The sequence below is a fragment of the Filicampus tigris genome, chromosome 7 (genome assembly GCF_054856515.1).
Source record: "Filicampus tigris isolate MCC_2025a chromosome 7, RoL_Ftig_1.0, whole genome shotgun sequence".
Taxonomy (NCBI): domain Eukaryota; kingdom Metazoa; phylum Chordata; class Actinopteri; order Syngnathiformes; family Syngnathidae; genus Filicampus; species Filicampus tigris.
Genome location: NC_141223.1, coordinates 419,589 through 446,279, shown reverse-complemented (window position 1 = coordinate 446,279; position 26,691 = coordinate 419,589). Strand labels below are relative to the sequence as shown.

At 49.8% G+C, this 26,691-nt stretch overlaps 2 protein-coding genes across 7 annotated transcripts; one reads left to right on the top strand and one right to left on the bottom strand.

Annotated features, from left to right (window-relative positions):
• The first annotated feature begins 269 nt into the window (after nt 1–269).
• Nucleotides 270–20,652, top strand: ints4 (integrator complex subunit 4). Of its 3 annotated transcripts, XM_086036306.1 has the most exons (26): nt 270–425; nt 943–1,167; nt 1,842–1,976; nt 3,101–3,325; nt 6,182–6,376; nt 6,968–7,085; nt 7,248–7,436; nt 7,550–7,635; nt 7,711–7,761; nt 8,902–8,990; nt 10,371–10,491; nt 10,889–10,960; nt 11,169–11,343; nt 12,477–12,682; nt 13,104–13,246; nt 14,100–14,215; nt 14,292–14,425; nt 14,965–15,119; nt 15,725–15,818; nt 15,988–16,068; nt 16,145–16,269; nt 16,990–17,049; nt 17,116–17,278; nt 18,257–18,400; nt 19,490–19,610; nt 20,075–20,652. In XM_086036306.1, the coding sequence occupies exons 1-26, from the start codon at nt 372–374 to the stop codon at nt 20,233–20,235; spliced, it is 3,438 nt and encodes a 1,145-aa protein (XP_085892432.1). In that variant the 5' UTR covers nt 270–371; the 3' UTR covers nt 20,236–20,652. The 3 variants fall into 3 exon arrangements, with proteins under 3 accessions (XP_085892432.1, XP_085892431.1, XP_085892430.1); XM_086036305.1 differs by lacking the exons at nt 270–425; nt 943–1,167; nt 1,842–1,976; nt 3,101–3,325 and adding an exon at nt 5,008–5,185 and having other exon boundaries at nt 20,075–20,265; nt 20,622–20,652; XM_086036304.1 differs by lacking the exons at nt 270–425; nt 943–1,167; nt 1,842–1,976; nt 3,101–3,325 and adding an exon at nt 5,009–5,185.
• Nucleotides 20,653–20,880: 228 nt separating this feature from the next.
• On the bottom strand, nt 20,881–26,570 carry aamdc (adipogenesis associated, Mth938 domain containing). Of its 4 annotated transcripts, none has more exons than XM_086036309.1 (5): nt 26,259–26,570; nt 24,891–24,954; nt 23,677–23,824; nt 23,495–23,590; nt 20,881–21,298 (listed from the first exon to the last, which is right to left on the bottom strand). In XM_086036309.1, exons 2-5 carry the CDS (start codon nt 24,911–24,913, stop codon nt 21,158–21,160), a joined length of 408 nt encoding a protein of 135 aa, XP_085892435.1. In that variant the 5' UTR covers nt 24,914–24,954; nt 26,259–26,570; the 3' UTR covers nt 20,881–21,157. The 4 variants fall into 4 exon arrangements, with proteins under 4 accessions (XP_085892435.1, XP_085892436.1, XP_085892437.1 ...); XM_086036310.1 differs by having other exon boundaries at nt 26,272–26,570; XM_086036311.1 differs by lacking the exon at nt 24,891–24,954.
• Nucleotides 26,571–26,691: the final 121 nt, after the last annotated feature.

The window sequence follows — 26,691 nt, the reverse complement described above, 5'->3', positions numbered from 1 at the left end:
TTTTATAGTGTTGTGTTTGCTGTAAATAAGTCCTTTTAATGAGACATTTCAATGCATTTTGATAAAGATGGACAAAACGGCAAACTGAAAGTAAGAAATATTCGATGATGGAAAACCAGTATAATTGTCCACCTCTTTTGTTCTATTTCCTTCCAAATAAGCCAACGTCTTTCCGAGTTGGGATTGCTGTTGAATTTTTTTTTGTTTGTTTTAAATCAGAAAATCTGACAGACGGTATTTGAAGGTGCCTCCCTATTTATGCATTTGTCGTGACGTCACAGGCTGCGTCAATTTAAGCAAGTGCACATCCGGTTGAGGCCACGCCCCATTCGCCTCACCTGGTCGACAGCGACGAAGCAAGTCGCGCAAACATGAACCAAGTGGACTTGAAAGCCGTCGCGGATTACTCGGAACACACACCTCCAGTAAGACGAACAAAGATGACTTGTATTCGTTTCGTCCTGAACGTGAACAATATCATTCCTTGTGTTGCCACGGCAGGAGCAGGTGGTGCATGCTGCAGCAACTTTTTCCCCGTCGTCGTGTTGGCTCCATTAGAACTCCATCGATTGTTTGACAGAAACAAACAACAAAAACTTGCTCTTAAAATGGCGTGGGAAAAGCCTACGAAGGAAAAGGAAAATCAATACTATCACCGTTAATTAAGCACTTTTATTTTCCAGGATAGCAACGGGAAGTTGGTTACTAGTTGAAGGCTTTTGGCCAAACATGAATATCATATGTAGTCGATTTCAGGGTGCTGCGACGCCCCTCCAAACAAGCAGATTTTGTGTAACTGACTGAAACAGTTTTGAGAAAAGGGGGGAAAAAAAAGGTTGTCTTGCGGGGATGGGCAGATTTGCGCCATCTCCTCCCCGAGCACTAGCAGATGTGCTGCATCGCATCTAATGGTTTCGGTTTGTCTCGGTCCTCACTCCTCAGCACATGCGTGTGGTCCACTTGAACGTGGGCGGCCACAGGTTCTGCACCAGTGTCGGCACGCTCACCAAGTACCCCGAGTCCAAGCTGGCCGAGTGGTTCGGCGGGCCGCCCAAGCTCCCCAAGGACGCGCAAGGGCATTACTTCGTGGACCGTGACGGAGAACACTTTGGGGCCGTCCTGGAGTTCCTCAGGTCCGAACGGCTGCCCGTCGACAACATCCCGCAGGTACCGCCACCGATGGTCACGGCAGCGCTTCACTTTTTCCACATTTGCTTCTTTTGCCAAAATGGATGGCGAAAGTTGAGCTTTCGCAACTTGACTTGGTCGTTGCTGTTGTCAGGCGACACGCGTGTCTCGTATAAAAGTATTCCTTTGGTGGAACTAGGTCAGCTCAGGTGAGGGGAGGAGATTCATCACGTCGGCCTGTCCATACTTTCATTTTCAATACCACTGAGCCTGCAACTTGATCCAAGCAGGCTTACAATAGTTTCCATTCTACTATAGTTTTGAACTTTTTTAATATGTGTTTAAGGTTTTATTCATATTCATTTTTCAATGCTTCATTTTACTTGAGCTTTTATTAGTTTTAGTGTTTGTTTACAGACATGGAGTTTTTGTTGATTTAAAAAAAAAAGTGTATTAAAGTAATGTAAATGTCAAATCCCAAACACCATTCCTCCTTAACTGCGACCAAAGAGTAACACCCAAGTCAAGGCATTGAAAGCAAACCCAGAAAGTTCATGTGTGAAATTGCTTGACTATTTAATTGTCCAAGCTGTCGTGTCGTCACGTACGGCGGCGTGTAGGATTCGGTGCGGCAAAAACGAGACTGTGGAAAAAGTGTCGTGGCGCCTTGAGCGCGTTCGCATTGGATGCCAAGACGTGCCCATGTCCGGCAGGTTCACCAGGAGTCGCTGCACTACAACATCCCGGCGCTGGCCAAGCGTCTGGAGGAGAGTCCCGTGCTCTTTGGCGAGCTGGTGGGCCGTCAGCAGTTCCTGGCCAGAGTGCCGCACTACAAGGAGAACATTGAGGTCTGCGTCCACCCTTCACAACGCTCGCTCGCTCGCTCGCTCGCAGCGTTTCCTTCCTCGGCAAGGAGAGGAAGCGCCTTTCCCGTAAAGCTCCCACGTCATCAAAAAGAGAAAAAAAAAGAACATTTTGTCCACTGTTTCAGATCCAAAGGAGTCCGTTTGACGTGGATGCCATTTGTCGTTGGCACGCGCTAGGCTTTGAAAGGCAAAGGCAGCGGGGTTCAAGTCGGCGGCGTTTGTGGCTCGCGAGTCAAATGAGCGATATGGCGTTTTCAGGGCCCATGCCATGCCGAGTATTCGTAGTCGAGGGGTTCCACAAACCATATTTGGGGCCGATGCTCGTTTGCAGTAAAAGAGAGAACATTTGCGTCGGCGTGAAAAATGTCACTTTGTTGAAAAGCATGTGTGTTGGAACAAATGTTCACATTTTCCAAAATGTTGAAGGTTTTTGTTTAACACGTCAAACACGCGGGCGGCTTCGTCAGCGGAAGCTCCCAAACGCTCAAAAATACATGTGCGAGTTTGAAGCCACACACACACACACACACACACACACACACACACACCAGGGCTGCTCCATTATGAAAAACATAGGAATCATAATTCATTTGCAAATAATTGAAATCAATATTATTCAAGCCATCGTTTCATTGTGTTGTCAAATAAAAGTGAAAAAAGGTGCCAGCGGATACATTCAAGTACGAAACGCGTTGGATAGAAATGAATATCAAGCATCGTTTTTTGTTTTTACAATGATTCCAATTTTGTAATCGTGGAGTGTAATAATCGTAATTGTAATTGAATTTCAATTCATTGCCCAGCCCTAACACACACACACACACATGCACACCGGTCACACTGGCAGCCTTTGGCGGTGGATTTGAGACTAAAGTCAATCCGAGCTGACAACCGACCGTGGCTTTGACGGTGAGGGAAACCGATCGGGTCCTTTTTCCTTCTTCCTGTGGGAAACGGGTGACTTTCTTGTTTTTCTTTTTTTTTTTTTTTCTTGTCTGGCAGGCAGCAGTTCCTCACTGCGAGATGGTCGAAGTCAGCGGTGGCGTTTAATTAGTCGTTAGTTAGTCTTCCGAATGGCTGAGTGGCTTTTTGTTGTCCCGGCGCAGGTTCTGATCCGCATCGCCCGAGCGGAGGCGGTGGCTTCCCGCCGCTCCACCATCGTGGTGTGCGTTCTGCGGACGGAGGAGGACTTGGGTTGCTACGACAACGCCGTCAGCGGCCTGCGGGCCAACAAGGACTCGGTGGTGACGTTCGGACCGTGGAACGCGGGCCCCGCGGCCGCCGACTTGCTGGACTGCGTGCAGAAGGACATCCGGAGTCGGGGCTACACGGTCCACGTCCGGCCGTACGTCATGGAGAAGATCTTCCTGGCGCGCAGCTATGACTTTTTCCACACGCTCACCTTCACCTGGTGGTGACGGCTCGCGTCCGGGTCCGTCCGGCGGCTTGCACTCCTTGCGCAACTCCAGTCAAATAAATGTATGGACTGGACTGTTGTCGCGGCGTCTCAACAGATGAGCCGACAAATGGGAAGAAAATAAAACGTGTTCAGATGAGAAGATTGTCGCTGTGTTTTTGTCCTTGGCAGAGCTGCGTCTATGTGACGGACCGCTCCGCCCCCGTTTTGCTGACGCTCGACGAACGACGGGACCAATGTTCAAATAGACAGACGGATTAAGCACCGACGGAAAGCCCTTTAATCAGTCGGTCATCCGTCAGGAGTGGATTTTTCGCAGCGAGGCTTTGATGGCCACGGTGCGCGCGGGGAGGAAAATAGTGAGTTGCGCTTGCCCGGGGGACAGATTTGATTTGAACAGGCTTCGAAAACGCAGCGAGTCGCTACGGCCCAACGGCCACACTCGCGCCCTTCACTTGCGCGTTCCCGCCGAGCGTACGAGTGCGCCGTAAACTGTCCCGATTCTTCCAAGTGCCCCCGTTGCGCCCTTGCTCCGCACTTGGGCAAAGTCCGCATCCATGGCCCCTAAGCCGACGCATATTAGCCACAATTGAGTGCGAGTGAAAGTTGAGTCGGACGGCCGTTTAAAATTAGAGGCCAGCCGGCCTATAGCCGGGTACTATTTTTTTTTCCCCCCGGGAAAGATGACGGACGACGGAAGGGAAGGGTACCCTCGCAGCTGACGGATGACGGACACTCATTTTCTGAGTAAAATCCAAGTGCGGGCTGCCCAAGTCCGGTCCTCGAGAGCCCCTATCCAACCTTGACTGCTGGATGTTGTCATGAGCCTGACATGTTTGTATTTTGTCATTTGGGGAATTTGTGTGTTTCTTTCTCCAAATGTGAGAACAGAGTCACTTGTAACATCCACCTGGCTGCAGACACACTTTCAAGTGATTCTTAATTAGTCCATAAACTAAATACATTAACCACACACACAAAAAAATGCATTAGATGGCAAATGTTTTAAGTCACTGTATTTGATTTTGCTTTGTAATTGTTTAATATACAAAAGTTTTACGAAGCTTTTATGTTCCTTTGTAACGATGTCATAAAATCATATGTTTTTTAAATGGTGTTACCGTATTCAATTACCGTATATGTCAATGTTGTTTTACCACAATTCATTTCATTTGCAGTTATTTGATATAAAATATACTGTATTTTGAATGCCGTTGTTAAATGATATCTAAGATGTCATTTGTTTAATTCAATTGGAAATATTTAATATGGACTTTAGATGGAGTTCTTACATTCAAAGTCGTTTTATTTTGCTAACATTTTTAGATTGTAAATTTTAAAATAAGAATATTTTGAAAAGAGTTTGTGAAATTAAAAAACAATTCTTACTGCGTTTGACTCTGGGGTATAGGTGTTCAATAAAAAAAACGATCGTAAATGTGTTTACTTTCTGTGTGATGTTTTACTTGAATAAGAATTAAGTTATTCGTAACTCTTTCACAAAATAGAGTGTATTCACTGGACATGTAGCTGTTACGTATGCGTTTAGGCTTTCTTTCTCTGCTAACATGGTTCAAATGAGTTGTCGACTGACTCCAGTCAACGAAGCCGCAAGTTGGAGGCTTTGTTTTCCAATCGCCTTTTGCTTTGCTCGCCGCCATCGCTACGGAAGGCGCGCTGGGACAAGCGCAGGCTAAACGCTACTCGTTGTTTTGCCGACATGGCGGCACACTTGAAAAAGCGAGTCTATGAAGAATTTTCCAGAGTTGTACAGGTGGGAATCACTTGTAGCCGCGCTCGGACCATTATTAGACCATTAAACATTTGAGCGACAACCGGGAAGAAAGTTGCTAACCGTTAGCGGCTGCTAACCGGCTAAGTTAGCTCATGGCTAAGCGGCGTTGCTAACAATGGCGCAAGGACGGGAAAGAAAACGAAACGCTTACACTGTACATGTGCAAAAGCTTAACGTTGCTCCATGTCAGAAAACTACGGCCAATAGTTACCAAAATGCACGTGCACTTCTCTACCTCGTCTCACATCAATCTCTGAAAACATCAGAACGATGGCGGCAATCTTTTGGATTTTATGGACCTGAAGATGGAGCGATCCATAATGATTGGTGTCATCGTTTTGATATTTTCGGAGATTGATGTAAGCATAGATAGACAATGATGTTCGCAGAGATTGGTCAAGATTGGACGCAGTTTGTTGACATCAAATGACATGAAGCTTATTTTATGGGAAGGAAAACACTTCACGCTTATAAAATCCGAACGTACCAAGAATCGTCATCATTTGACACCGGAATTGAATCAGGGAATTTCGGGCGAGCCATCGGGCCACTGCTAAAGTCGGACCCTGAAATGGATATCTGCACACAAGTGTTGCTCGAATGCATGTCGACACATAATAGAATATTCACCGGCATATGTTTTCGTCACCCTTTGCGGAGAAAGACTAATATTAGTGCCGTACTGACGAACTGAGCGGGGTTGAGCTGTCTGTCTTCTATCGCTTCCGGGTGGCGAAGGCGAACACGCTAGAGTTATAATCCTCTTGTAGTTAGTTTTTATTTTTGTTGAGGATGTTGCTTTTTGAAGTCAGTTGCTTTTCATTTGTTTTTGAGGCTGGGATGGACAAATTTGCATTTGCATTCATTTCAACGGGGAAAGACGACTCGACATCGACAGCGTTTTGAGCGACGAGCTCGGTCCCGGAACAAATTCGGTCGTGTCTCAAAGCCTCATGCGCATTGCCTCCGCGACAGGTTCCCGCCGAAGAAGTTGCATCCAAGAAGCTTCGTTTGTGTAAGCCCAGCAAGTCGGCGGCTCTCCACGTGGATCTGTGCAAGGCCGCCAACGCCACCGACGCCTTGCACTTCCTGCTGCGCTTCGCCCGCAAACCCGTGGAGGCCGAGAGCGTCGAGGGCGTCGTCAGGATCCTCCTGGAACATTACTACAAGGTACCGACGCTGACGACATTTCCCCGCTCGGGGTGGGGGCGTATTGGTCCGCCTGGTGATAATGTGATGTCACTTCCTGTCGACATTCCTCCAAAGGTTCACTTTTGGTTTTTTTTCCTCTCCCAGTTTTTTCGCCAGGTCCCGCGTGTGCAAGGTTTGCTGCGTTTTGTGCGCGTTTCGTCCCTCAAAACTGTTTTTTGATTTGAGAGAAAGAAAAAACATTGTACAAAAATGATAGGCCCCCTATTGTTTTTTGCGGAAAATGCGAGGGAAAAAACACAACGCTCACGGGAACAGGGTCAGCTCTCTCCTCCACCTGGAACCGAATCACTGCCTTCTTTCCAAAAAGAAATGACTTCCGTCTTCCTCCCCAAAACAGATCACTTCCTTCAAGGGCCCGACAAACAAATCTTTTTGCAATCGATTAGTCCATCGATAACTCGGCTGAATTTTGCTTCATCGGCCCCATTAATTGGTTGTTGGGATTTTATTTTGCCAATTGTCCCAATCCCTCCCAAAATCCCAAAACGCAACACTTGCTTGTTTTTTGCCAAAAGCGATGACTCGCTTCTTCCTCCTTTGTGGGTGCAGGAAACGGATAACTCTGTGCGGCTGAAAATCGCCTCCCTGCTGGGCGTCCTGTCCACCACTCCGGGTTTTAGTCCCGACTGCATCGTGGAGGACGTCCTCGCCGCCGTGGCCAGCGAGAGTGAGACGCGCTCCGTCGCCGGGCGCCGCCTTCTCTGTCGTCATCACCATCTGCTGCTGTGTGTGTGCGTGCGTGCGTGCGTGTGTGCGTGCGTGCGTGCGTGTGTGCGTGCGTGCGTGCGTGCGTGCGTGCGTGCGTGTGTGCGTGCGCGCGCCCGCCCAGAGTCCCATCAGGTCTTGGCCCAGCTTCTAGACAGCCTTCTGACGGTGGGCGCTCAGCTTTCGCACAGTCCGCCGGTGGCGCAGCGGCTGGCGGAGGTGGCCCGCAAGCATCTGTCGGACGCCTCGTTCTGCGTGAGGACCAAATGTCTGCAGCTGCTGGGACGCGTGGCCGCGATGGACGGCGAGGCCGGTGGGTTTTTGCCCAAAGCGCGCTCGATTCGCACACAAGAGTCGTAATGGGGCGTCACAATGTGTCGGAACGTCTATGAGCGAAACACCGAAAAGGGCGCTTTGTTTGCTCAGGGGGCGCCCGCGACGTGCCGACCGTCATCAGCGACTTCTTTGGAGATCAGGACCCCAGAGTGCGCACGGCGGCCCTCAAAGCCATGGTAGCGCCAGCCCGGCTCATTTCAATGCATTGCGGGCGGACTCCCGCCGACTCTTGTCTTGCCCGTGTCTTCCAGCTGCAGCTCCACGAAAGAGGAATGAAGATTCAGCAGGTGATTTACGAGCAGGTGAGGCCAACAACTCCTTCTGAAATGAAAAAAAACAAAAAACAACCAACAAAAATGAAACCAACGTGATGCCGCTGCTTTTACAAAACAAAAACTCACTGAAAGTACATCTCACCTTTCTAATCGTGATAGGGAAATGCCCTTTGTCCCCCCCAAGAATATGTTCTATGCAGGCCCACTTGTCGAAATGCGACATTCTGATGAATGTTGCGCAATTTTGTGGACTAGGAGCTAAGCAGCAAAATCCCGCCGTTTCTGTCCATCTCAGGGGGCGGCCATTTTCTGACTTCTGTCCGTCGACCGAAAAGGACGTCACAACGGCTCGGGTGACGACCAATCAGGGTTCACCTGCTTTGTGGAGCTGAGCCATGATTGGTCGTGATCTGAGCCCTCAGCAAATGTGATGTCGTTGTCGAGGGCGGTGCAATGAATGGAAATTCAATTGCAGTGACAATTATTACACTCCGCGATTGCAAACTTGGAATAGTCGTCAAAAAACTATGATTAATATTCATTTCTATCCAAGGCACTGTTTGTTTACGCGAGGAAATCATACTTGAATTCATACATTGGCACCTCTTTCTATTTTGTATGTGAGGATAAGTGGTTTGAAACTTATGTGGAACTTACACAAGTATAGTGTTTCAAAGACATTGTCTTTATATTATACCTTTTCTTGTTTTGTACTCAAAATGTCAATTATTACCCAAATAATGGCGGTGAATATTTTTGAGCAACTCAATGATTTTCAGTCGACAGAAGCGACAAACATTTTAAGAAGCCTACACTCAGCATTTCTACATTTCATTTTTTTTTTTTTCTTCTGTCAAGATGGGGTGCTGAGTGTACTTTCATGAGAAATAAAAAGAACCTTTGGCAATTTGGCCAAATGGCTGCAATGACACACAAAGTGAAACATTTCAAGGGCTCTGAATACTTTCCCTAGCCACTGTTATACTGCATGCAGAATTGTCCAAAGGCTTTTGGGGCTCCCGTTTTTTTGGGGTTTTTTTTTCAATCTGGAAATGTCTCTTTGGAGTATTTCAGGCCGGACTGGACTTTTGCACCCGTCCTTTGCCAGGTTTGCGAAGCTGAAAAGGCAGTTGTGTGACAGGCGCGCGTGCGTGTGCGTGTGCGCAGGCGTGCCGGCTGCTGGCGGACGACTACGAGCAGGTTCGCTCGGCCGCCGTTCAAACGGTTTGGGTGCTCAGCGTCCTGTACCCCGAGAGGTCAGTGCCTACGCGCGCGGGCGCCGCCCCGCACCTTCTTCGTTGGCACAGAGCAGGCGTTCAGGCACTCATTCATACATTGATTTTGAGCCACGCGCCATCATCCGTTCCCAAACGGATTGAGTCTTCCGTTGACTTTGCCATTGGTTCACGTCGTCATCCGTAAATGGCCTTCGTCCGCGCGTTCATCAAAGCCAGGCGTGAAGTCATTCACCCATACGTTTATTCATACTAGCGAACCCGACGAATATCGCCCTCGGCCTTTTTTCCCAATCTGACGGCCGATCAAGAATCCATTTCAAACTGCGCTCAAATCAAAAGGAAGATCGGGTGAAAGTTGAACTTTTGGAGGACTTCTTTTGCTGTCCGAAGCGACTCTTTCACTTTTCAAGACGTGCTGACCACCCTACCCTGGGTGCTCCCTGAAATTTTTGTACAAATTTGAGAACCAAGTTGTCGGTCCCAAATGTATGGTAATAATCATTTTTTCCAAACAAATGGACATCATGCAAATCTGACAAACGGTTGAATCAACCTATGCCGGCCGGGTTAAAGCTATTTCAAGAAAGTGAAGAGTTTGATTGTCTTCTCTGATTTTTTGCTTCTGACTGCGAGTGAATGTGGGCTCCCGATGCGGCTTCTCGGCCTCCTAATAGCCGACTGCTAACCGCTGTCGGCCCTGAAGAAAACATGTCCATCTCTCTCTAATTTGCACGTCGACCGTGAATCCGGCCTTCCGTTAATACGGCCGCCCCATACATACCGCGCATTGTTCATTGCGCATGGGTACGCGCTACCTCACGCCACACATTCATTCGGGAGTTCATTCATTCATCCGTCGTCCGATCGCGCACCCTTCGCTTTGGACGGCCCCTTGATTTCATCCGTTCAGCGCCGCATCCGTTTCTTCATCGCTAATTCGGCCCAAAGCGCATTCGTTCATGCGCTCATAGCTCAGTTCCTTCTCCCACTTGCGAGCGCATCGATCCGGCCAGTTATTCGCACGTTCATCATAGCTGTGCATTCTTCCGCCCGTCATTCATACATTCATCATTGGTTCTGACGTTGAGCTGCCGATCGGTTCATCCGCACGTCCGTGGATTCATTCGTCAGGAATGAATTCGCTCAAGCATGCATCCACTCGCTCGCCCATTCATTCGTTCACATGGCCGGCCGTTGTTTCCTTTGTCAGCGCTACCTTTCTCGTCCATCCAGTCGGTCCACGCGTCCGTTGATCGAGCCGTCCGCTCGTGCACACGTCCGTTCGTTCGTTCGTTCGTTCGTTCGTTCGTTCATTCAGGACCGCACCGCACCGCACGTGTTCATATTTCAAGTAGGCGCGAAGGTCCCAGTGGGCTGCTTTTGTTTGTTTTGCGTCAGCATCGTGCCCATCCCGTCGTCCAACGAGGAGATCCGCCTGGTGGACGACGCCTTTGGCAAGATCAGCCACATGGTCAGCGACGGATCGTGGATGGTGCGCGTGCAGGCCGCCAAAACGCTGGTGAGTGAGCCGCGTCGCTGTCCTCGCCGGCACTGGCTACGACAACGGGTTTGGGCTGGGATGAAGCCGATCCGGAAAAAAACCCAAAAAAAACCCCCAGCCCTTTATTCCAAATTGCACACGATTTCAAATTGAAAATGCGCAAACAGATGATTCAGATAATCGGCAAAAATGTTGATTGCCGTTTTCCCGATAGAGAAGCAGATGTTTGTAAATGTTTTGTTTGGATTCAGCACAAGGGTAAGCGGTTAATAAATGTTTTCTCTGTTTTTTTTGGGGGGGGGGCGCTTGGCTTGATGAATGGCGTGGCACTTTTTATGTCCTAAACAATGTTGGCCGTAGTCATACATGAAGAATCCATTTGCGGTGGCCCTGACTTTTGTGTGTGGCGTGCCAGGGTTCCATGTCGCAGGTCAGTCCTCACTTCCTGGAGCAGACGCTGGACAAGAAGCTCATGTCCGATCTACGGGTGAGTGGACGTGGCGCTCGCGCCTTTCTTCTCCTGGACGCCTATTCGGGCTGTGCATTTCATGGAAATTCACTCCCCGTGACCATTATGACACTCGGCCGTCATCGGCACTGACTTTGCGCTGGCCTTGACTTCTGACCTCCTGCTCTTTGTTGATTTGATTAAAAACATGTTTTGTTTTTTTGGGTGGGGGCGGGCCCGTTTTTAGAGGAAGCGCACGGCCCACGAGCGCGCCAAAGAGCTTTTCGCTTCAGGCGAGTTCTCGTCGGGCCGCAAGTGGGCCGACGACGCCCCCAAGGAGAAAGTGGACACCAACACGGTCAACCTGATCGCCTCGGGAGCCTGCGGGGCCTTCGTGCACGGCCTGGAGGACGAGATGTTCGGTAGGCGGCGGCCATGGCCGCAAACGCACGCACGCGCGCGCGCACGCACGCGCGCACACTCCCCGGTCCCTTTAGCTGAAACCTTTAGCTGCTTTGAGAAAATGCACTTCTTTGGTCTCTCAAAGGGGAGGATATTTTTTCCGCCGTCTGTTGGATGCAGGCCCACCAGTCGAAACATTCTATTCGGACGAGTATTGCGAATAAGAGTTGGTCCGGGGGGTGGGGCGGCCATTTTGTCACTCGCGCCCACTGAAAATGCCATCAGAGATGTTCGGGGAAGGACCGATGGCGGCTCAGCTTGAGAAAGGAGGTGAGCCGCCGTTGGCTGAGCCCTGAGCAGTTGTGATGCCGTCTTCAGTGGACAGAAGTGACCAAAGAGATGGCTCCAAACGCCGTCCCAACGCCTCGTTTCAACCGGTGGGCCCGCCGAGAAGGTAGTCCAGAAAGGGAGGTCGCAAGCAAATGTTTTTGGAAGGCATTATTCCATCGATGACTCGGGCAAGCAAAGAATGTTGGGAACATTGCTTCCGGCTAGGGCTGTTTGATTTTGCCTCACCCCGATCCTTTTCCCTCAAACCCGACCGATTTTACCGCGACGATTTCTTTGTGAAATAGAAAAGAATGAAAAATGAAGTATTTCCAATGTCTTTGATTTCAACTTCATTGTTCTTTCTTTGAGCTCCGGTTCGAAATGCCAGTCAATTTCAGTTCAACGAAGGGGATCGGCAGCCTCCTACCAGGCCGACCGGAGCGGGGAGGGATTCCGACTGGGTCACTTCCATTCCGGGCAATTTCCAAGTTTCGATCCTGGGCTCCCGGCTCACCGTCCGCCCGGCCAATGGCGTCCGCGGAGCGTACGCTCCGCTTCACGTCCTCACTCGCTCACTCACTCAGTCGGCAGCGGGCTCCCGCAGCAAACAATCCCCCGCGCGCGCGTAGCTTTTTGTGGCGGCCTTTTTTAGTACAACCCGGTCCGATTTTCCCTTTCCTTTGAATGGTGATTTTTTTGTGTTTTTTTTTTTTTCAATTTCGAGTCAAAGGTGGCCGTCTCGGGAGTTTGTATGGCGCCAATGCGGCGGGCGGCCTTTGACGAGGCTCTTTTTTTTTGTTTGTTTGTTTTTTTCCTGCGGCAGAGGTGCGCATCGCGGCGGTGGAGGCCCTGTGCCGGCTGGCCGGTTCGTCGTCCGGCTTCGCCGAGAAGTGTCTGGACTTCCTGGTGGACATGTTCAACGACGAGATCGAGGAGGTGCGGCTGCAGTCCATCCACGTGCTGCGGGAGATCTCCACCCACATCACGCTCAGGGAGGACCAGCTGGACACCGTGCTGGCTGTACTGGAGGTAGCCGAACGCCACTTAGATAGATAGATAGATAGATTTAGCTCAAAATTGGCCTCCAAATATCGGCGGTCGGCCCCCTTGGCTAGTAATAGTCGTCGTCGGCCCTGAAAAAAAACAAACAAACGGAAAAAAAAGTCACACGGGCGGATCTCTAACCCACAATGCAAACATGATGATTTTTGTGGCCGCCGACTGTCCGTTTTCCACAAGTCGGCTCGGAGCCGGGAGGGAAACGGCGCGGGAGTAGCCGGGCGAATTTTGTGGACTCGGATGCCAAAAATAGCCGCTTGCTGTTGTCGTTGTCGCGTGTCAGACCGGCACGCTGACTTTGGCGAGCCATCCCTCGGCCGTCGTTTGTCGGCTCGTTCGTTTGCTTGCGATCGCGAAGGCTGAGCCGTCTTTTGCGCGTGTGACTGCTCAGGACTCGTCTCGCGACATCCGAGAAGCTTTGCACGAGCTGCTGTGCTACACCAACGTGTCCACCAAGGAGTGCATCCAGCTGGCCCTGCTGGAGCTGCTCAAGAACCTCAACAAGTATCCCGCCGACCGCAACTCCGTGTGGAAGTGAGACCTCGCGACATCTCCCTTCTCTCTCTCTGTCTGTCTGTCTTTCCGTCTGTCTGTCTTTCCGTCTGTCTGTCTTTCTGTCTTTCCGCCTGTCTGTCTTTCTGTCTTTCCGTCTTTCTTTCCGTCTGTCTTTTCTCTCCACCGGCGGCGCTGGCCCGTTGTGGCCGATCAGCAACTCGAAAATCGCTTTCATGCAAGTTGAAAGCAAAGGTCTTTCTTTCATGGCAATTCTTTGCTCTGTCATTGTTCTTTTTTTTTTCTGGGGAGACCAAATATGGGCAGCGGCCTTTTTTCAAAATCCGACGGTTTCAAGCTGCGTTGAACATTTCTGTGACTTTAGAGCACTTCTTTCGCTGTCCAAAAGCAACTTTTTGATGGAACTTTAGAAGGAAGGTGCGCAGATTGTAAACTGTAACTGTCGTGGTGGTTTTGCGTCGTGGGCAAATGGGCCAAAAAGGTGCTTCCAAAGCAAAGCGGATGTTTGCAAATGGCCTATTGAAAACGACGGCAGACCAGACGAGGTGAAACGGGGGAAGCTGCGGTGCGCCAAGGCCGACATTTGCAACATCGGCGCCGCCGATGCTTCGCCCGATTCATTCGCCAACGGCTTTTTTTCTTTTCCCGCTCCCGTAGATGTCCGATTTTCGAACGTGTGGCAAATGTCTCCGCCTTATCCCACTTTGAAGTCAAGGTGGGCCAAAAGGCGCGGAAAGGAAGCGCGGCGCGGCGCGCCGGGGGCGAATTCCCCGCCGGAGAAAGAGCGTCCCTCAGCTGGCCAAGGCGCGGCCAAAGCATGTTCGGAGCAGCCGCCCGAGCCAACGCTGGCCGTGCTCCTTCTTTGTCTGCGCAGGTGTCTGAAGTTTTTGGGTTGGCGCCACCCCATGCTGGTGTTGCCGCTGGTCCCGGAACTGCTCAGCACGCACCCTTACTTTGACACGCCCGAACCGGACATGGACGACCCGGCCTGTATCCTCCCGCTCGCTCTCGCCCCGCCCCCCCCTCGCCGTGCTCGCGGCCGTGTTGTCCCTGACGGCGGCGTCAGACATCGCCGTTCTGGTGCTGGTGTTCAACGCGGCCAAGTCGTGTCCCAGCATGCCTGCGCTCTTCTCGGACCACACCTTCAGACACTACGCCTACCTCAGGGACAGCCTGTCGCACCTGGTGCCGCCGCTGCCGGTCAGTACCGCGCACGCGCACGGACACGCACGCACGCACGCACACACACACACGCGCGCGCCGGTCTGACAATTCGAGTGACTTGACTTGATTCAAGTCGTTTGCCTAAGATGGTTTGCGTTGTTCAATTAGCTGGCGCCGCCGCTGCCGCCGCTGCCGCCGCTGCCGCTTTTTCGACTCCTTGTTCCATGACGGGAAAAAATATTCATCATCATTATTTTGGTCATCATTGAAATGAGCATTATTCAATCAGTCATTTCTTTTTGGATCAAGATCAAATCAGCGTAAGGACCAAACAAAATGTATTCAAATCAAATCAAAAGCTGCAAACGTCTAAATTGACGTCCGATTCCCTTGCGTGAACAAACGTCGGACAGAAATGAATAGGAATGACGTTTTGTTTTTTTCCGCCGAAGATGGCAATTTTGTAACGTCACGGTCATTGTAATCGAACTCGGATCCATTGCGCTGCCCTACCGCTCGCCGATGACCATGACTTTGTTTGCTCTTTTTTCTCCCCCCCCTTGCCCCCCTCGCAGCTTCCGGGCAGGAAGCAGGTCCACGCTTCGGACTCGGCGGACTGTCAAGGCGTGGAGTCGGCTCGGCTCTTCCTGCAGCAAAGTCTGGAGCGGGTGAGCGCCGTCCGCAACCTGGAAGCGCCCGGAGCCGGGGACCTGCTCGTCTTCACCATACGGTACTTGACCGCGCCCATGTCGGTCATGTGACTGGAGTTGTGAGACGGACGGACGGACGGACGGCAGGCAGATGTGGGCCTTCAAGTGTCATCCTTCCGCCGCGGTCGTCGTCCGTGACTTGTTTGGGACCCGAAATCGGACGCGCTTCAATGGAAATGACCGCTTTGGCTTTTGAAAGCTCATTGCAAAACGACGGCGCTCTTGTCACAAGAAATGAGCACGAGGCGCGGCAAGATTGCGGAGCGCGGCGGTAGGCAAAGTCAACGTGGCACGGCGCGCTCGCCGCAAGAAATATCTCGAGCGGCCCTCGGCCGACTGGAAGGAACTCACTCGCATGGATTTGTCCTTCTTTATTTTGGGCCTTGAAACATGTTTCCGTTTTGCAACAATTGTTATGACCCAAAGAATCCCCATTGATCTTTTTTTTTTTTCACAATGGGGAAAGCTCCCCCAAGGCTTTGGTGCCACGATTCCTTTCCAACATTTTGGACTCGATGAAGGTGATTGCGGGGGTCTCACGTCAGGCGCTCTGACTTGTTGAGGCTGACGTGACGCCGCCGCCGCTCGTATTCGTTGCAAAATGCAATGTGTGTGTGTGTGTCAGTGACTTGGAGAGGCTGGGCCAGCTGCAGACAGAACTCGCCGGGGCGGCTGACTTCTGCGCCACGTACCTGCGCTGCCAGCTTCTCCTCATCAAGGTCGGCCCACCAGCCAAAAGCCGCAGCGTCTCGCCTCACTTTCATACCGTTGCGCCGCGCCTTTCTTTCTCGGGATGAGCGTTTTATGTTTGATGATGATGATGATGATGATGATGATCACGTCACCATATGAGGGTAGGGCGCCGCCGCCCGCTTTGTTTTGCTTCAGGCTCTGCACGAGAAGCTGTGGAACATGCCGGTGCCGCTGCGCCTCAAACGGAGCGGCACGGCCGTGGCGGCCGCCCGGCAGGTGGCTCCCCTCGCGCTAAGTGCCGCATGCGCCTTTTGCCGCCCTTTGCGCTCACGTGCGCGCGTCTGCCTCGCAGGTTCTGGAGGAGACCTACAAGCTGGAGTTCATGTATAGCGGTCTGGAGAGCAGGCAGGTGGCCGTCATCCATCACGTGCGGCTGCAGGCCAAAGCGCTGCAGCTTGTTCTCAGCGCCGCGCACGGGTCAGTCTCACTCGCGCGCGCACACAGGCGCTCAAGCCCATCAGCGAGACGAGAGTGCGTTTGTTACTTATCGGGTTGTTTTTTTTTAAAGCCTATTTTCCAGACTATAAGTTGCATTTTTTTCCCCTAGTTTGGCCAGGGGAAATGATATGATAACACCTTATTAAGAATAAGAATAAGAATGCCTTTATTGATCCCACAGTGGGGAAATTTTCATTGTTACAGTAGCAAAGATATAGGTCGCACAGGGGCGGCGGCATAATGTGGCCATTAATGTATAACATTGACGGCAAACATTTAGAATCAAACCTATGTAGATATACGCAGTAACGTGTGTATATACACATGTGTATACACACCAACCTACATCTACATAAAAAATATGAGGAACACTCATTTCGGCCTGTACATAGTACAGAGGAAAAAATACTCTAAGTGACAGTGCTGCAGTGCTGTAGTGAAATGTAAGGAACAGCATTGGATAAAAATAAAACTAGACTAACAGTAGTGGGGAATGTTGAGTATTGCACGGTATTACAGTAGTGGGGAATATTGGGTATTGCACGATACGAGCTATAGCGCTATCTCATGTCACACTAAACTGCAAGAGCAAGACTAAGCATCCGGCCGGCTTCTTTGGAGCATTCAGTTTGGTGGCTCGCTATTTTCTTTTGGAATTTGCCGTCGTTGCCTCCCGTTGTCTTTGCTGTGCGCCGGCAGGCAGGAGCCCGTGAGCGGCGCCTGCGAAAAGTTCCTGCACGAGCTGGACTCCTTCCACAGGTGGGTCGCCGCTCTCCATCCTCCCGGCCTGGGTCGCCCTCGGTTGACGGCCGGCGTTGTCCGCAGGCTGTTTGCGGCCCAGCTGCCTCACCTTCAGGAGGGCTTTGCCGCCAAGCTGGCGGAGGCGGCGGCGGCGCGGCCGGCGGCCCGCAAGCCGGTTGAGCTGCTGCGCATCCTGGAGACCTCGCTGAGGCGCGGCGCCCTGCTGCGCCTCAGCCTTCCGCCTCAGGTGCTCCGTTCTCAGCTCATGCCCTCCAAATGGGCACCTTTTCCCACAAAATACTACTACTACTACTACTACTACTCCATATGACAGTGGACAACTGAGAGAAGCATCAAATAAGATCACGTTTACGCTTTTCACCCCCGCGCTCCCTCTGTTTAGGGCCGCGCACGCAATCAATCGAAATTCAGCTACAACGACGATTACGACACTCCACGATGACAAAATTGCCATCGTGGTAAAAAGCCGTGATTCGTAGGCATTGTTATCCAACGCTTGTTGACGCAAGAAAATCAGACTCCAATTTATACCTTTGCACCTTTTCTTTTAGAACTGATTTTATGAATTTGGTTTGGTCCAAAAGGAATTTACATAATTATTAGGGGGGGAATCTGTGGGTACTTCACCGTTTGATCCGATTCACGGGCCCACGATTCGATTCAATTCCCGTTCGGAGGCCTACGATTCGATTCGATTGCAATTCCGATGCATCGCTACATTGGCTTACATGTCCTATTCTGTGCAAAACACTGGCACCTTTTTGAAGCACAAAAACTCAAGGAAGAGCAATGATTTCTATTTCGCACTTTGACATCGCCGCGCTTGTATGAGCTTTTGCTTGTTCCGCCCTCTTTGTCACGTATTAGCTTAGCCTAGCACAGACGCCTGACGTACAAACGCGATTACGAATACCTATGAATCGATTCAGACTCTTTTTAATATGCCGAACGACGCATCGGAAAAACGATTGTTCCCACCCCTAATAATTATATTGTTTCAAAGAAATGTATTTGTCTTTTACGTTTAAACACTTTCTTGTGCTGAAGCCAAAAATGATCGTTTGAATCATCGTAATTTCAATTGTGACCAAAATGATCGCGATTCATATTTTTTTCATAATCGAGCAACCCTACACTCTGTTTAAAAAAAAGAAAGGAGACAACGCCTTTGCCCGCAAAATGCCCACTTATTCCCGTTGCGCAGATCCATCGAGCCTCCGCCCACATCATCGAGCCGGCGGGGGAGTCGGACAACCCGCTCAAGTTCACCTCCGGCCTGGTGGTGGCGCTGGACGTGGACGCCACTCTGGAGCACGTCCGCGACCCCCACAACTCGGTCAAAGTGGAGGTAAACAAAAGCCATTTCTAGTCCACCGTTGCATTTGCTTTTTTTTTTTTTGTCTTCGTCTTCTTCCATATCAAACCTTTCTTGATCCAGGAAAGGCAACCGAGACCCGGTTGCCATTTGCCGTGTGATCGGGTTCCATCATATCGCGTTCAGCCGCAAATCAGAATCGAGCTACTGTGCGTGCACTGTGTACTTTTCCGTCCACTGAAAATGACATCACAGTTACTCGGGTAAGCGCCAATCGTGGCTCACCTCTTTTCTGAAGCAAGCGGAGCCGTGATTGGTCCTTGGCAACTGTGATGTCATTTTCAGCGGGCAGAATTCCCAAAACGGCCGCCCCCAGAGCTGGCTCAAAAGGGCCGCATTAGCGCCTACTCATTCGACCGAATGCCGCGTTCCAACGCGCGGGCCTGCGGACAACACACTCTGGGTGGCTTCATTTGAAAAATCAAAGCAGTATTTCATAGGGATGTAACGATTCACTCAAGCCCCAATTCGATTGGATTTTCAGGTCCCGATTTTCGATTTGATTTTCGATTTTTTTTTTTTAAAATTGCTACCATGCTTGTCTCTGTGCACTCGCGTGCTTCCGCAGCATCCACAGACGCAATATGCGCAAAAGCATCATTTGATCGACACATTCAAAATGTGCTATGCATCTGGAGTGAAAAAACCTTTCAAGACACCATTTTCCAGATGAATTTCATCAACTCAACTTTTTGATTAATGCATTGGTGAAAAAAATCGGGGGCGAATCGATTTTAAATTCTTTACATGCCTCGTATTTCATGTTGCTTTTAACACCGGCGATTATGATGAAACAATTATTTAGTCAAACCCAAATGGTTTCTACTTACTAAGGTTTTTGCTGCTGCGATCCACAAAGGTCAATCCAAATCTTGGGGAAAAATGAATGAATGAATGAATCCCTTTGCGAAAGCAAGAGCAGCTATTTGTTGTTTGCCCCAGCGAGCGCAATGGACTGGCCCGGCCCCAATGCATTGGGGCTCCCCTAAGACAAACATCTCTCTCGCTCTCGCTCTCGCTCTCTCTCTCTCTCTCTCTCTCTGTCTCTGTCTCTGTCTTCAGGTTCTTTATCCCGACGGCCAGAGTCACGTGATCCACCCCAAACCGGGAGACTTCCGCAATCCGGGACCGCAGCGCCACAGGCTCATCACGCAGGTCTACTTGTCGCACGGCGCTTGGACGGGTGAGATGCCGGCCCGCCCCCGTAGCGCCGCCCCCGCGAGGCCCTTCGCCGGCCGCTCTCGGCGTTTCATAGTCGCACGCGAGGCCGTTTGTCGGCCGCTCTCGGCGCTTCCCGCTCTCGTCAACGACGGACCGGGCTAGTGATGATCTTACAGACGGAGCAAAATCAACTTGCCTCTGTGCTTAGGCCGTCTTTTTTTTTTTTTTGCCCCGTCGATTGTCTAACGTCTGCGCAAGACGGAATGCCCGCCTCTGATGATGCTCCCGCGACGTGCACCACCGTGCATGTGCGTTGCAGCGGGAGACGCGGAGGCATTTTTGAGAGAAAAACAGCGCCGCAAATAATTGGATCTATGAATAAACGAGGCGTTGACACAAAAAAAGTCCAATCGATGTTGGTCATGGAATGTTGTCAGCTCCCTCCCATGTCATGTCCTTTTTGTGCTCTGCCACTGTCCGCCTCAGAGCCTTCTCAGGTGGAGGTGCGCCTCCTGCTGGCCTACAGCTCCTCCTCAGCGGGCGACGGCCCGGACGGCCTCCCGCCAGCCGAGGGCGTCGTCGAGGGAACCATCGCCTTCAGCGAGCCCGTCAAAGTCTTCATCATGCCCAAGCCTGCCAGACGCTAACGCTAGCGGCGCCAAAGGAGGGGGTGCGAGGTGCGACGACGACCGCCTTCGACGTCAAAATCATCGGAGGAGGACATTGTCGCAAACGGTTTAGACTCGCTTGACGACAAAACGGCGCTCGCTTAATTAAGGAAGGACGAGCTGCAAGCTTAATGCTAACTTGTCATGGAAAGTGCCACGGACATGCTAACGTTTATTAGCATTTGCTCATCCGGACGTCTTAGCGAGCTACAGACATCTCAAGCAACACAGCCGTCGCACGAGACTCCCACAAAGTTGCCCATTAGATTTGGGGGTGGGGCCGATCCTCACTCGCTTGTTATGCTTGCTTATTGGTTGTTGATGTTTCACTGCAATCACACACTTATTTGCATTTGTTTCTGCAGGAAAATAAAAATCCCGTTTTGTGTGTGTCAATCGTGGTCCGTGAGAAATGGCTCAACGAGGAGGAGAAAATGAAGGAATCCGTTCCTGTTTTGTGTCCGCGTGACTGGTTGAGACACGAGCGCCTCCCGCTGGCCTCAACGGGAACAGCGGGAGGGGCAGCGTGAAAGCTGTTGCGTTTGCTCCACTCTATTGAATGAGGCCCTTTCCCCAGGGACACCACACGTTGTATCTTTCGTCTCATCAAATGACGCGAGTGAATAATCTCTGAATGACGACCGCAATTGTGCCGTTTTTTATATTCAATCAAATAAAAGAAACACAAAGAAATCAATTCACAATTTCCTCCAAATGTTGACGTATGCACTTTTTCATGAATCTCACTGGGTGGGCAGGCTTGTCAATCTGGGTGGCCCGGCCCACCCACGGCCGCGCCCCTGGCTGTGACGCGTCGTCCAGCAGATGAAGCCAAGAGCGGCGGCGAGCAGGTGGGCGGCGGCGGTGGGCAGGTGGGCGGCGGCGGGCGGCGGGCGGGCCCTCAGCAGGTGGAGTGGAAGACTCCGCCCACGTTGGCTCCGCCTCTGGCCAGGCGGTTGTACTCGGCCACGGCCGCCTCCGTCTGCAGGACTCGCACTTGGACGCCGGCCGCCGTCACGCGCTCCACCGTGGACGCCGGAACCTGAAAGCCCAAATAGGAAAGAAGCCTTGTCGGCGCCGCTTCATTTCCGAGAAACGAGAGTCGAGAGGCCGAAGGTGGCGGAAATGGCGCCATCCAATTGAGACCTGTTCCAAACGATGCAAACGCTGTGCCCTCCTCAGGGCTCGGACCTAACCCGATTTTTCAAACCCGAACACTCAAGGGCGGAGCCAATGGGCGGGCCTGGAAAAATCAGGCTGGGCCCGAATGTTTCTCTCCTCCTGTCCCGACACATCGTATATTCAAACCAAATGACAAACGGAATAATATCAAGTTCTGATCTTCCTTAGACAACCAGACTTATGCCACTCTTAATATTCAATTAAATAAAAAACACAACAAACTCAAATTAAAAAACGATTTACTAATCATGTAAAAGTATATATTTTGTCATGAATCCCACTGGGTGGGCAGTCAGTCAATCTGGGTGGGCCTGTGCGCACCCATAGTAAGTCACTATACATGGTCGTTTTTGACCAGAAAAACGCCTTGGTCATTATTCCCCAAAAACGCCTTACGACACATGGTCGGGGTTTTTTTCCACAAAAAAACGCCTTACTACACATAGTCATTTTTTCCCTAAAAAAACACCTGACTATACACGGTTGTTTTTTTCCAGAAAAAATGCCTTACTAATGACTCCCGATTCATCGATTTGAAATCCATTTTTGATTAATCGTTACATCCCTACTAAAAAAACCCTACTTTGAAACCCTGACTCTATTTTAAAACCCTACTTTGAAACCCTAACACTAGTTTAAAACCACCCTACTTTAAAACCCAGATTAGTTTAAAGCCCTACTTTGAAACCCTAACCATGTTTGAAATCCTATATTGAAACCTTCCCTAATTTGAAACCCTAAATGTAGTTTAAAACCCTACTTTGTAACCCTAACCTCAGTTTAAATCCCCACTTTGAAACTCTAACTCTAATTTCAATCCCAAATTCCAAACTCTAACCCTAGTTTGAAACCGTACTTTAAAACCCTAACCATAGTTTGAAACCCTAGTTTAAAATCCCGACAGTAGTTTAAAACCCTACTTAGAAAACCCTAACACTAGTTTAAACCCCTACTTTAAAACCCTAAGCCTACTTTAAAGCCCTACTTTGAATCCCAAACCATGTTTGAAACCCTGTATTAAAACCTTACCCTAATTTGAAACCCTAAATGTAGTTTAAAGCCCTACTTTGTAACTCCAACCCTAGTTTAAATCCCCACTTTGAAACTCTAACTCTACTTTAAAACCCAAATTCCAAACTCTAACCCTAGTTTGAAACTCAATTTAGAAACCCTAGCCCTACTATAAAATCCTAAACCTTGTTTAAACCCCTATTTTGAAAAGCTAACCCTGGTTTAAAATGCTACTTGGAAACCTCACCCTATTTTAAGACCCTCCGTTGAAACCCTAACCCTATTCCAACACCCAACTTTGAAACCTTACTCTAGTTTGAAACCCTAACCATAGTTTGAAACCTTACTTTGAAATCCTAACTGTAGTTTAAAACCCTAACCCTATTTCAACACCCAACTTTGAAACCTTACCCTAGTTTGAAACCCTAACCATAGTTTGAAACCTTACTTTGAAACCCTAATTGTAGTTTAAAACCCTACTTTGAAACCCTAACCCTACTTTGTAACCCTAACCCTAGTTGAAATCCCCACGTCAAAACTCTAACTCTAATCTAAAACCCTAATTCCAAACTCTAACCCTAGTTTAGAACCCTAGTTTGAAAGCTAAAACTTGGTTTAAGATTACTTCGATTAATACCTTACTTTGAAACCCTAATCCTAGTGTAAAATTTTAATTGTAGTGTAAAACCCTACTCTGAAACTCTAACTCTAGTTTGAAACCCTAACCCTATTTTAAAAGCCTCCTTTGAAACCCCAAATGCTAGTTTAAACCCCTACTTTAAAACCCCGCCCGTCGTTTGAAACCCTCGTCCTTATTTGTTTCGGGGCTTTTCGTTTGGTTGGTCGCCGTTCTCAGTGGGATTCCCACTTCTCTCCAAAGAAATCTCTCTCTCTCTCTCTCTCTCTCTCTAATAAAAGACAATTTTGCACTCGGCCTCTTTTCCCTCCCAAACGATGTTGCGGTTGCGAGTGCCTTGTGGACGCCCGGCCGGCCCGCCCGCCCGCCCGCCCGCCCGCCTCCGTCGCCGGTGTGCGCGCGCGTCACCTGCAGGGCCATTTCCATCCCTCGGCCGATCAGCAGCAAGTCCACTCCCTTGTCCAGCACCTCCTGCACGTCGGCCACCTGAACTCCGGGACGGTGCTGGCGACGAGAGGCCCAATCAGGCTCCGACACAAGGCTGCGCGCGCGCGCGAGCGCGGGCGCGACCGGCCGCCGGCGCCGCCCACCTCGGTGCCGGTCTCGCGCCAGTCCCACGCCCGGCTGCCCCCGGGCCAAACTTTGCAGTCCTTGTAGGGCGACGGCGCCCCCTTCACCGTCATGCGACCCCAAGACAGCGACGCGATCTCCGGCGGCGGCGGCGGTGACGACGACATGCTGGGGAGCAAACAAACAAACAAACAAACAAACAAAGCAACAATCGTCAAACGTCAAAAGAGGGCGCAGCCATCACGGAAGCTAGCCGTTAGCATGTCAAAGGCGCTGCGCATTGCTAGGAGCATTCAGCTCCGCCGAGTTGCCTCGGTCAAAGATAGGCGGCGTGTCATGCGTGGACCGTCTGGAATTGATTCGCTTTTGGAGTCGGCCGCTTCGGGGGGGATGAAATGGGGTCTCGCTTTCAAGGTTGCTGCTTGACGAGAAGCGGAGAGTTCACCAGGGGGCGCCGTTTGCTCAAGGGGAAATCAATTCTTGACAAAAATACGTCCTACGAGCCTCCGCGAGTCCAAACAGGGCATTCCCATTCATATTGCCTCGGTGGAATATGAGTTCAACGGCAACATTTGAGCCATCCGGGGGGGTGGGGGCTCAAGTAACGACCAATCGTGGCTCAGCTCAACTTCAGAAAGCAGGTCGGACCCGATTGGTCGTTACCCGAGCAACTGACTGTTTCAGTCGACGCAAAATGGCCGCCCCCGAGATGGCTAAAACGGGTGCTTCCACAGAAGAGTTCACGAACATATTTTTGTAAAAAAAAAATGTGGGGGTTGACTTTAAAGCTTTAAAGCGGCTCAAGCTGAAAAGGGAAGACGGCGACATTCTGTCACGGTAGCTTCAAGAGGTTTCCAAAAAATATACACCGAAAAAAGCGATTTCAATGACATAAACGATCAAATGGTTTACAAATGCAACGATTAAACGACAATTGATTTGAATCGACTACTATTTTGATCATCGATCCAACATTCAGGCACCCTTTTTAACTTCGACACTTCAGCTTCTCAACAGCAAATATTGACAGGTTTCTGACGTCCCCAATGAAAGCAGACCGATTAGCTTGTTTTGTTCATCTTCAAAATTTTGACACTGGCTAACTTCTTTTTCAAACGTATCATGTTAAAACATGAAATGTAATCGGTGAAATTGATCACACTCAAATGTGAAATGAATCACGCTGAATTGAGAAACGTATCGCGGTAAAACGTGAAACTCGTCAGAAACTTACCACGTTAGCAGGGGTGAGGCCATGGGTGGGCCTGGGTGTGCACGGGCCCACCCAGACTGACAGACTGCACACCCAGAGAGATTCATGAAAAAATTCAAAATTTTAATTATTAGTACTTTTTGGTTTTTGGGGCGTCATTTCCGCCACCTTCCGCCTGTATTTTCCGGACTATAAGCTGCACCTTTATATAAGCCGCACCCACTCCATTAAAAAAAAAAAAAAAAAAAAAAAACACACATACAAGCAGCATCTTTATATGAGCCGCATTTAGGTCAAAAAATTAGATATTTACTGCATTTACAGAACAATTTTGAACTGTAAATGTACATGTATGTACCTGAACAGATTCTTTCCCAAAAGTGCCTTTTAACACGGCAGCAACTTTGCTGATTAAAACGGAACAGAACCAAGAGAAAATAAACAGTACTTCTCTTCATTTCACTGCCTGCCGCCACTCCAGTTTGTCGGCTAACGTCCTTTTATAGCGCCCTCGCCTGTTGAACTCCTCCACCTGCAGTCACGTCCTGTTCGTGGCAATTGTATTGGATTGTATTTTCATTCCGGTTAGACCGCCCCGAGTGGTGGGAGAAAAATCCACAGGATAGCCGCACCGGTCTATAAACCGCATGGTTCAAAACCGAGAAGAGTGGCGGCTTATAGTCCGGAAAAATGGTATTTAAAAATGTTTTGTAAATTATTATTCAATTATTTTTTTATTTGACTTTGGTTGTGTTTTTTAAGAATGGCGTAATTGTGGTTGTCCAAGGAAGATCTGAATGTCATATTATTCAGTTTGTCATTTTAATTGAATATGTCGGGACCGGAGGATTGTGATCAGTGAGAGAAATACTCAGGCCCACCCTGGTGTTTCCAGGCCCACCCATTAGCCACCTTCTGGCTCCGCCCCTGCATGTTAGTGACGTTACAAACATTTTGCTTTTCTTTTTAGCGCTTAACTCGCTTTGATTTGAGCCTGCCAACAGTAAATCTCCCGTCCTGCACGAAACGGATTCTCAGACGTACATTTGCATTTATATCTGCTTTTACTTTGGAAAACTGGCCCTGACCTATATTACGAACCAAAACAGTAACTGAATCATCTATTTCTGGCTGTGCATTTTTCTGCACTGTCAGCTTGACAACTTCGTTCATTTTGCCATGTTTTGGAAAAAGGAAGTTTTATTTTATCCGATTCATCAACAAAAAACGAATCAACAGACGAAGACATTAAAATAATCGTTGCAACCTTAAACTGGATCAATCGCGCTGCCAAACATCAAAATGACCTGCAACAAGTTGTCCTGTTCGAAAATAGTTTTTTTTACACGAGTGCAGAGTGGAGGCAAAAACAAACACGCAAGCACGCACACGAGCAACTTGCAGGTTTTGGGTTCCTTTCGTTGTCGAATCTTCTCGCAAGTTGATAGCAGGGCCAGGAAGTGAACGTCACTCAATGACGCGCCCCCAAACCTCCTGGCGTGACGGGGGAGGGGGAGGGGGTGCTTTTCAAGTCCCCTTTTTGTCGACACAGAAAAACTTCGCTTACGCAGTTGCGTTTTCTCAGGAGCGCAACGTAACTTCCGCAACACGGTCGCCCTCTGATGACGTCACTCACCTGGCTGACTGGACTAGGGTACAATCACTTATGCCAAAGATGCTAGAATCTCAATCAATATGAATACAACACAAGGCTGCATTATGTCGTCGCTTTCGGGTTTTGTCGACAAATTCGTGCCGGCGACGGGAATATCGGAAGCAAAGCCACATCTGATTTCAGAACGACTTTGCGTCCGTCCGTATA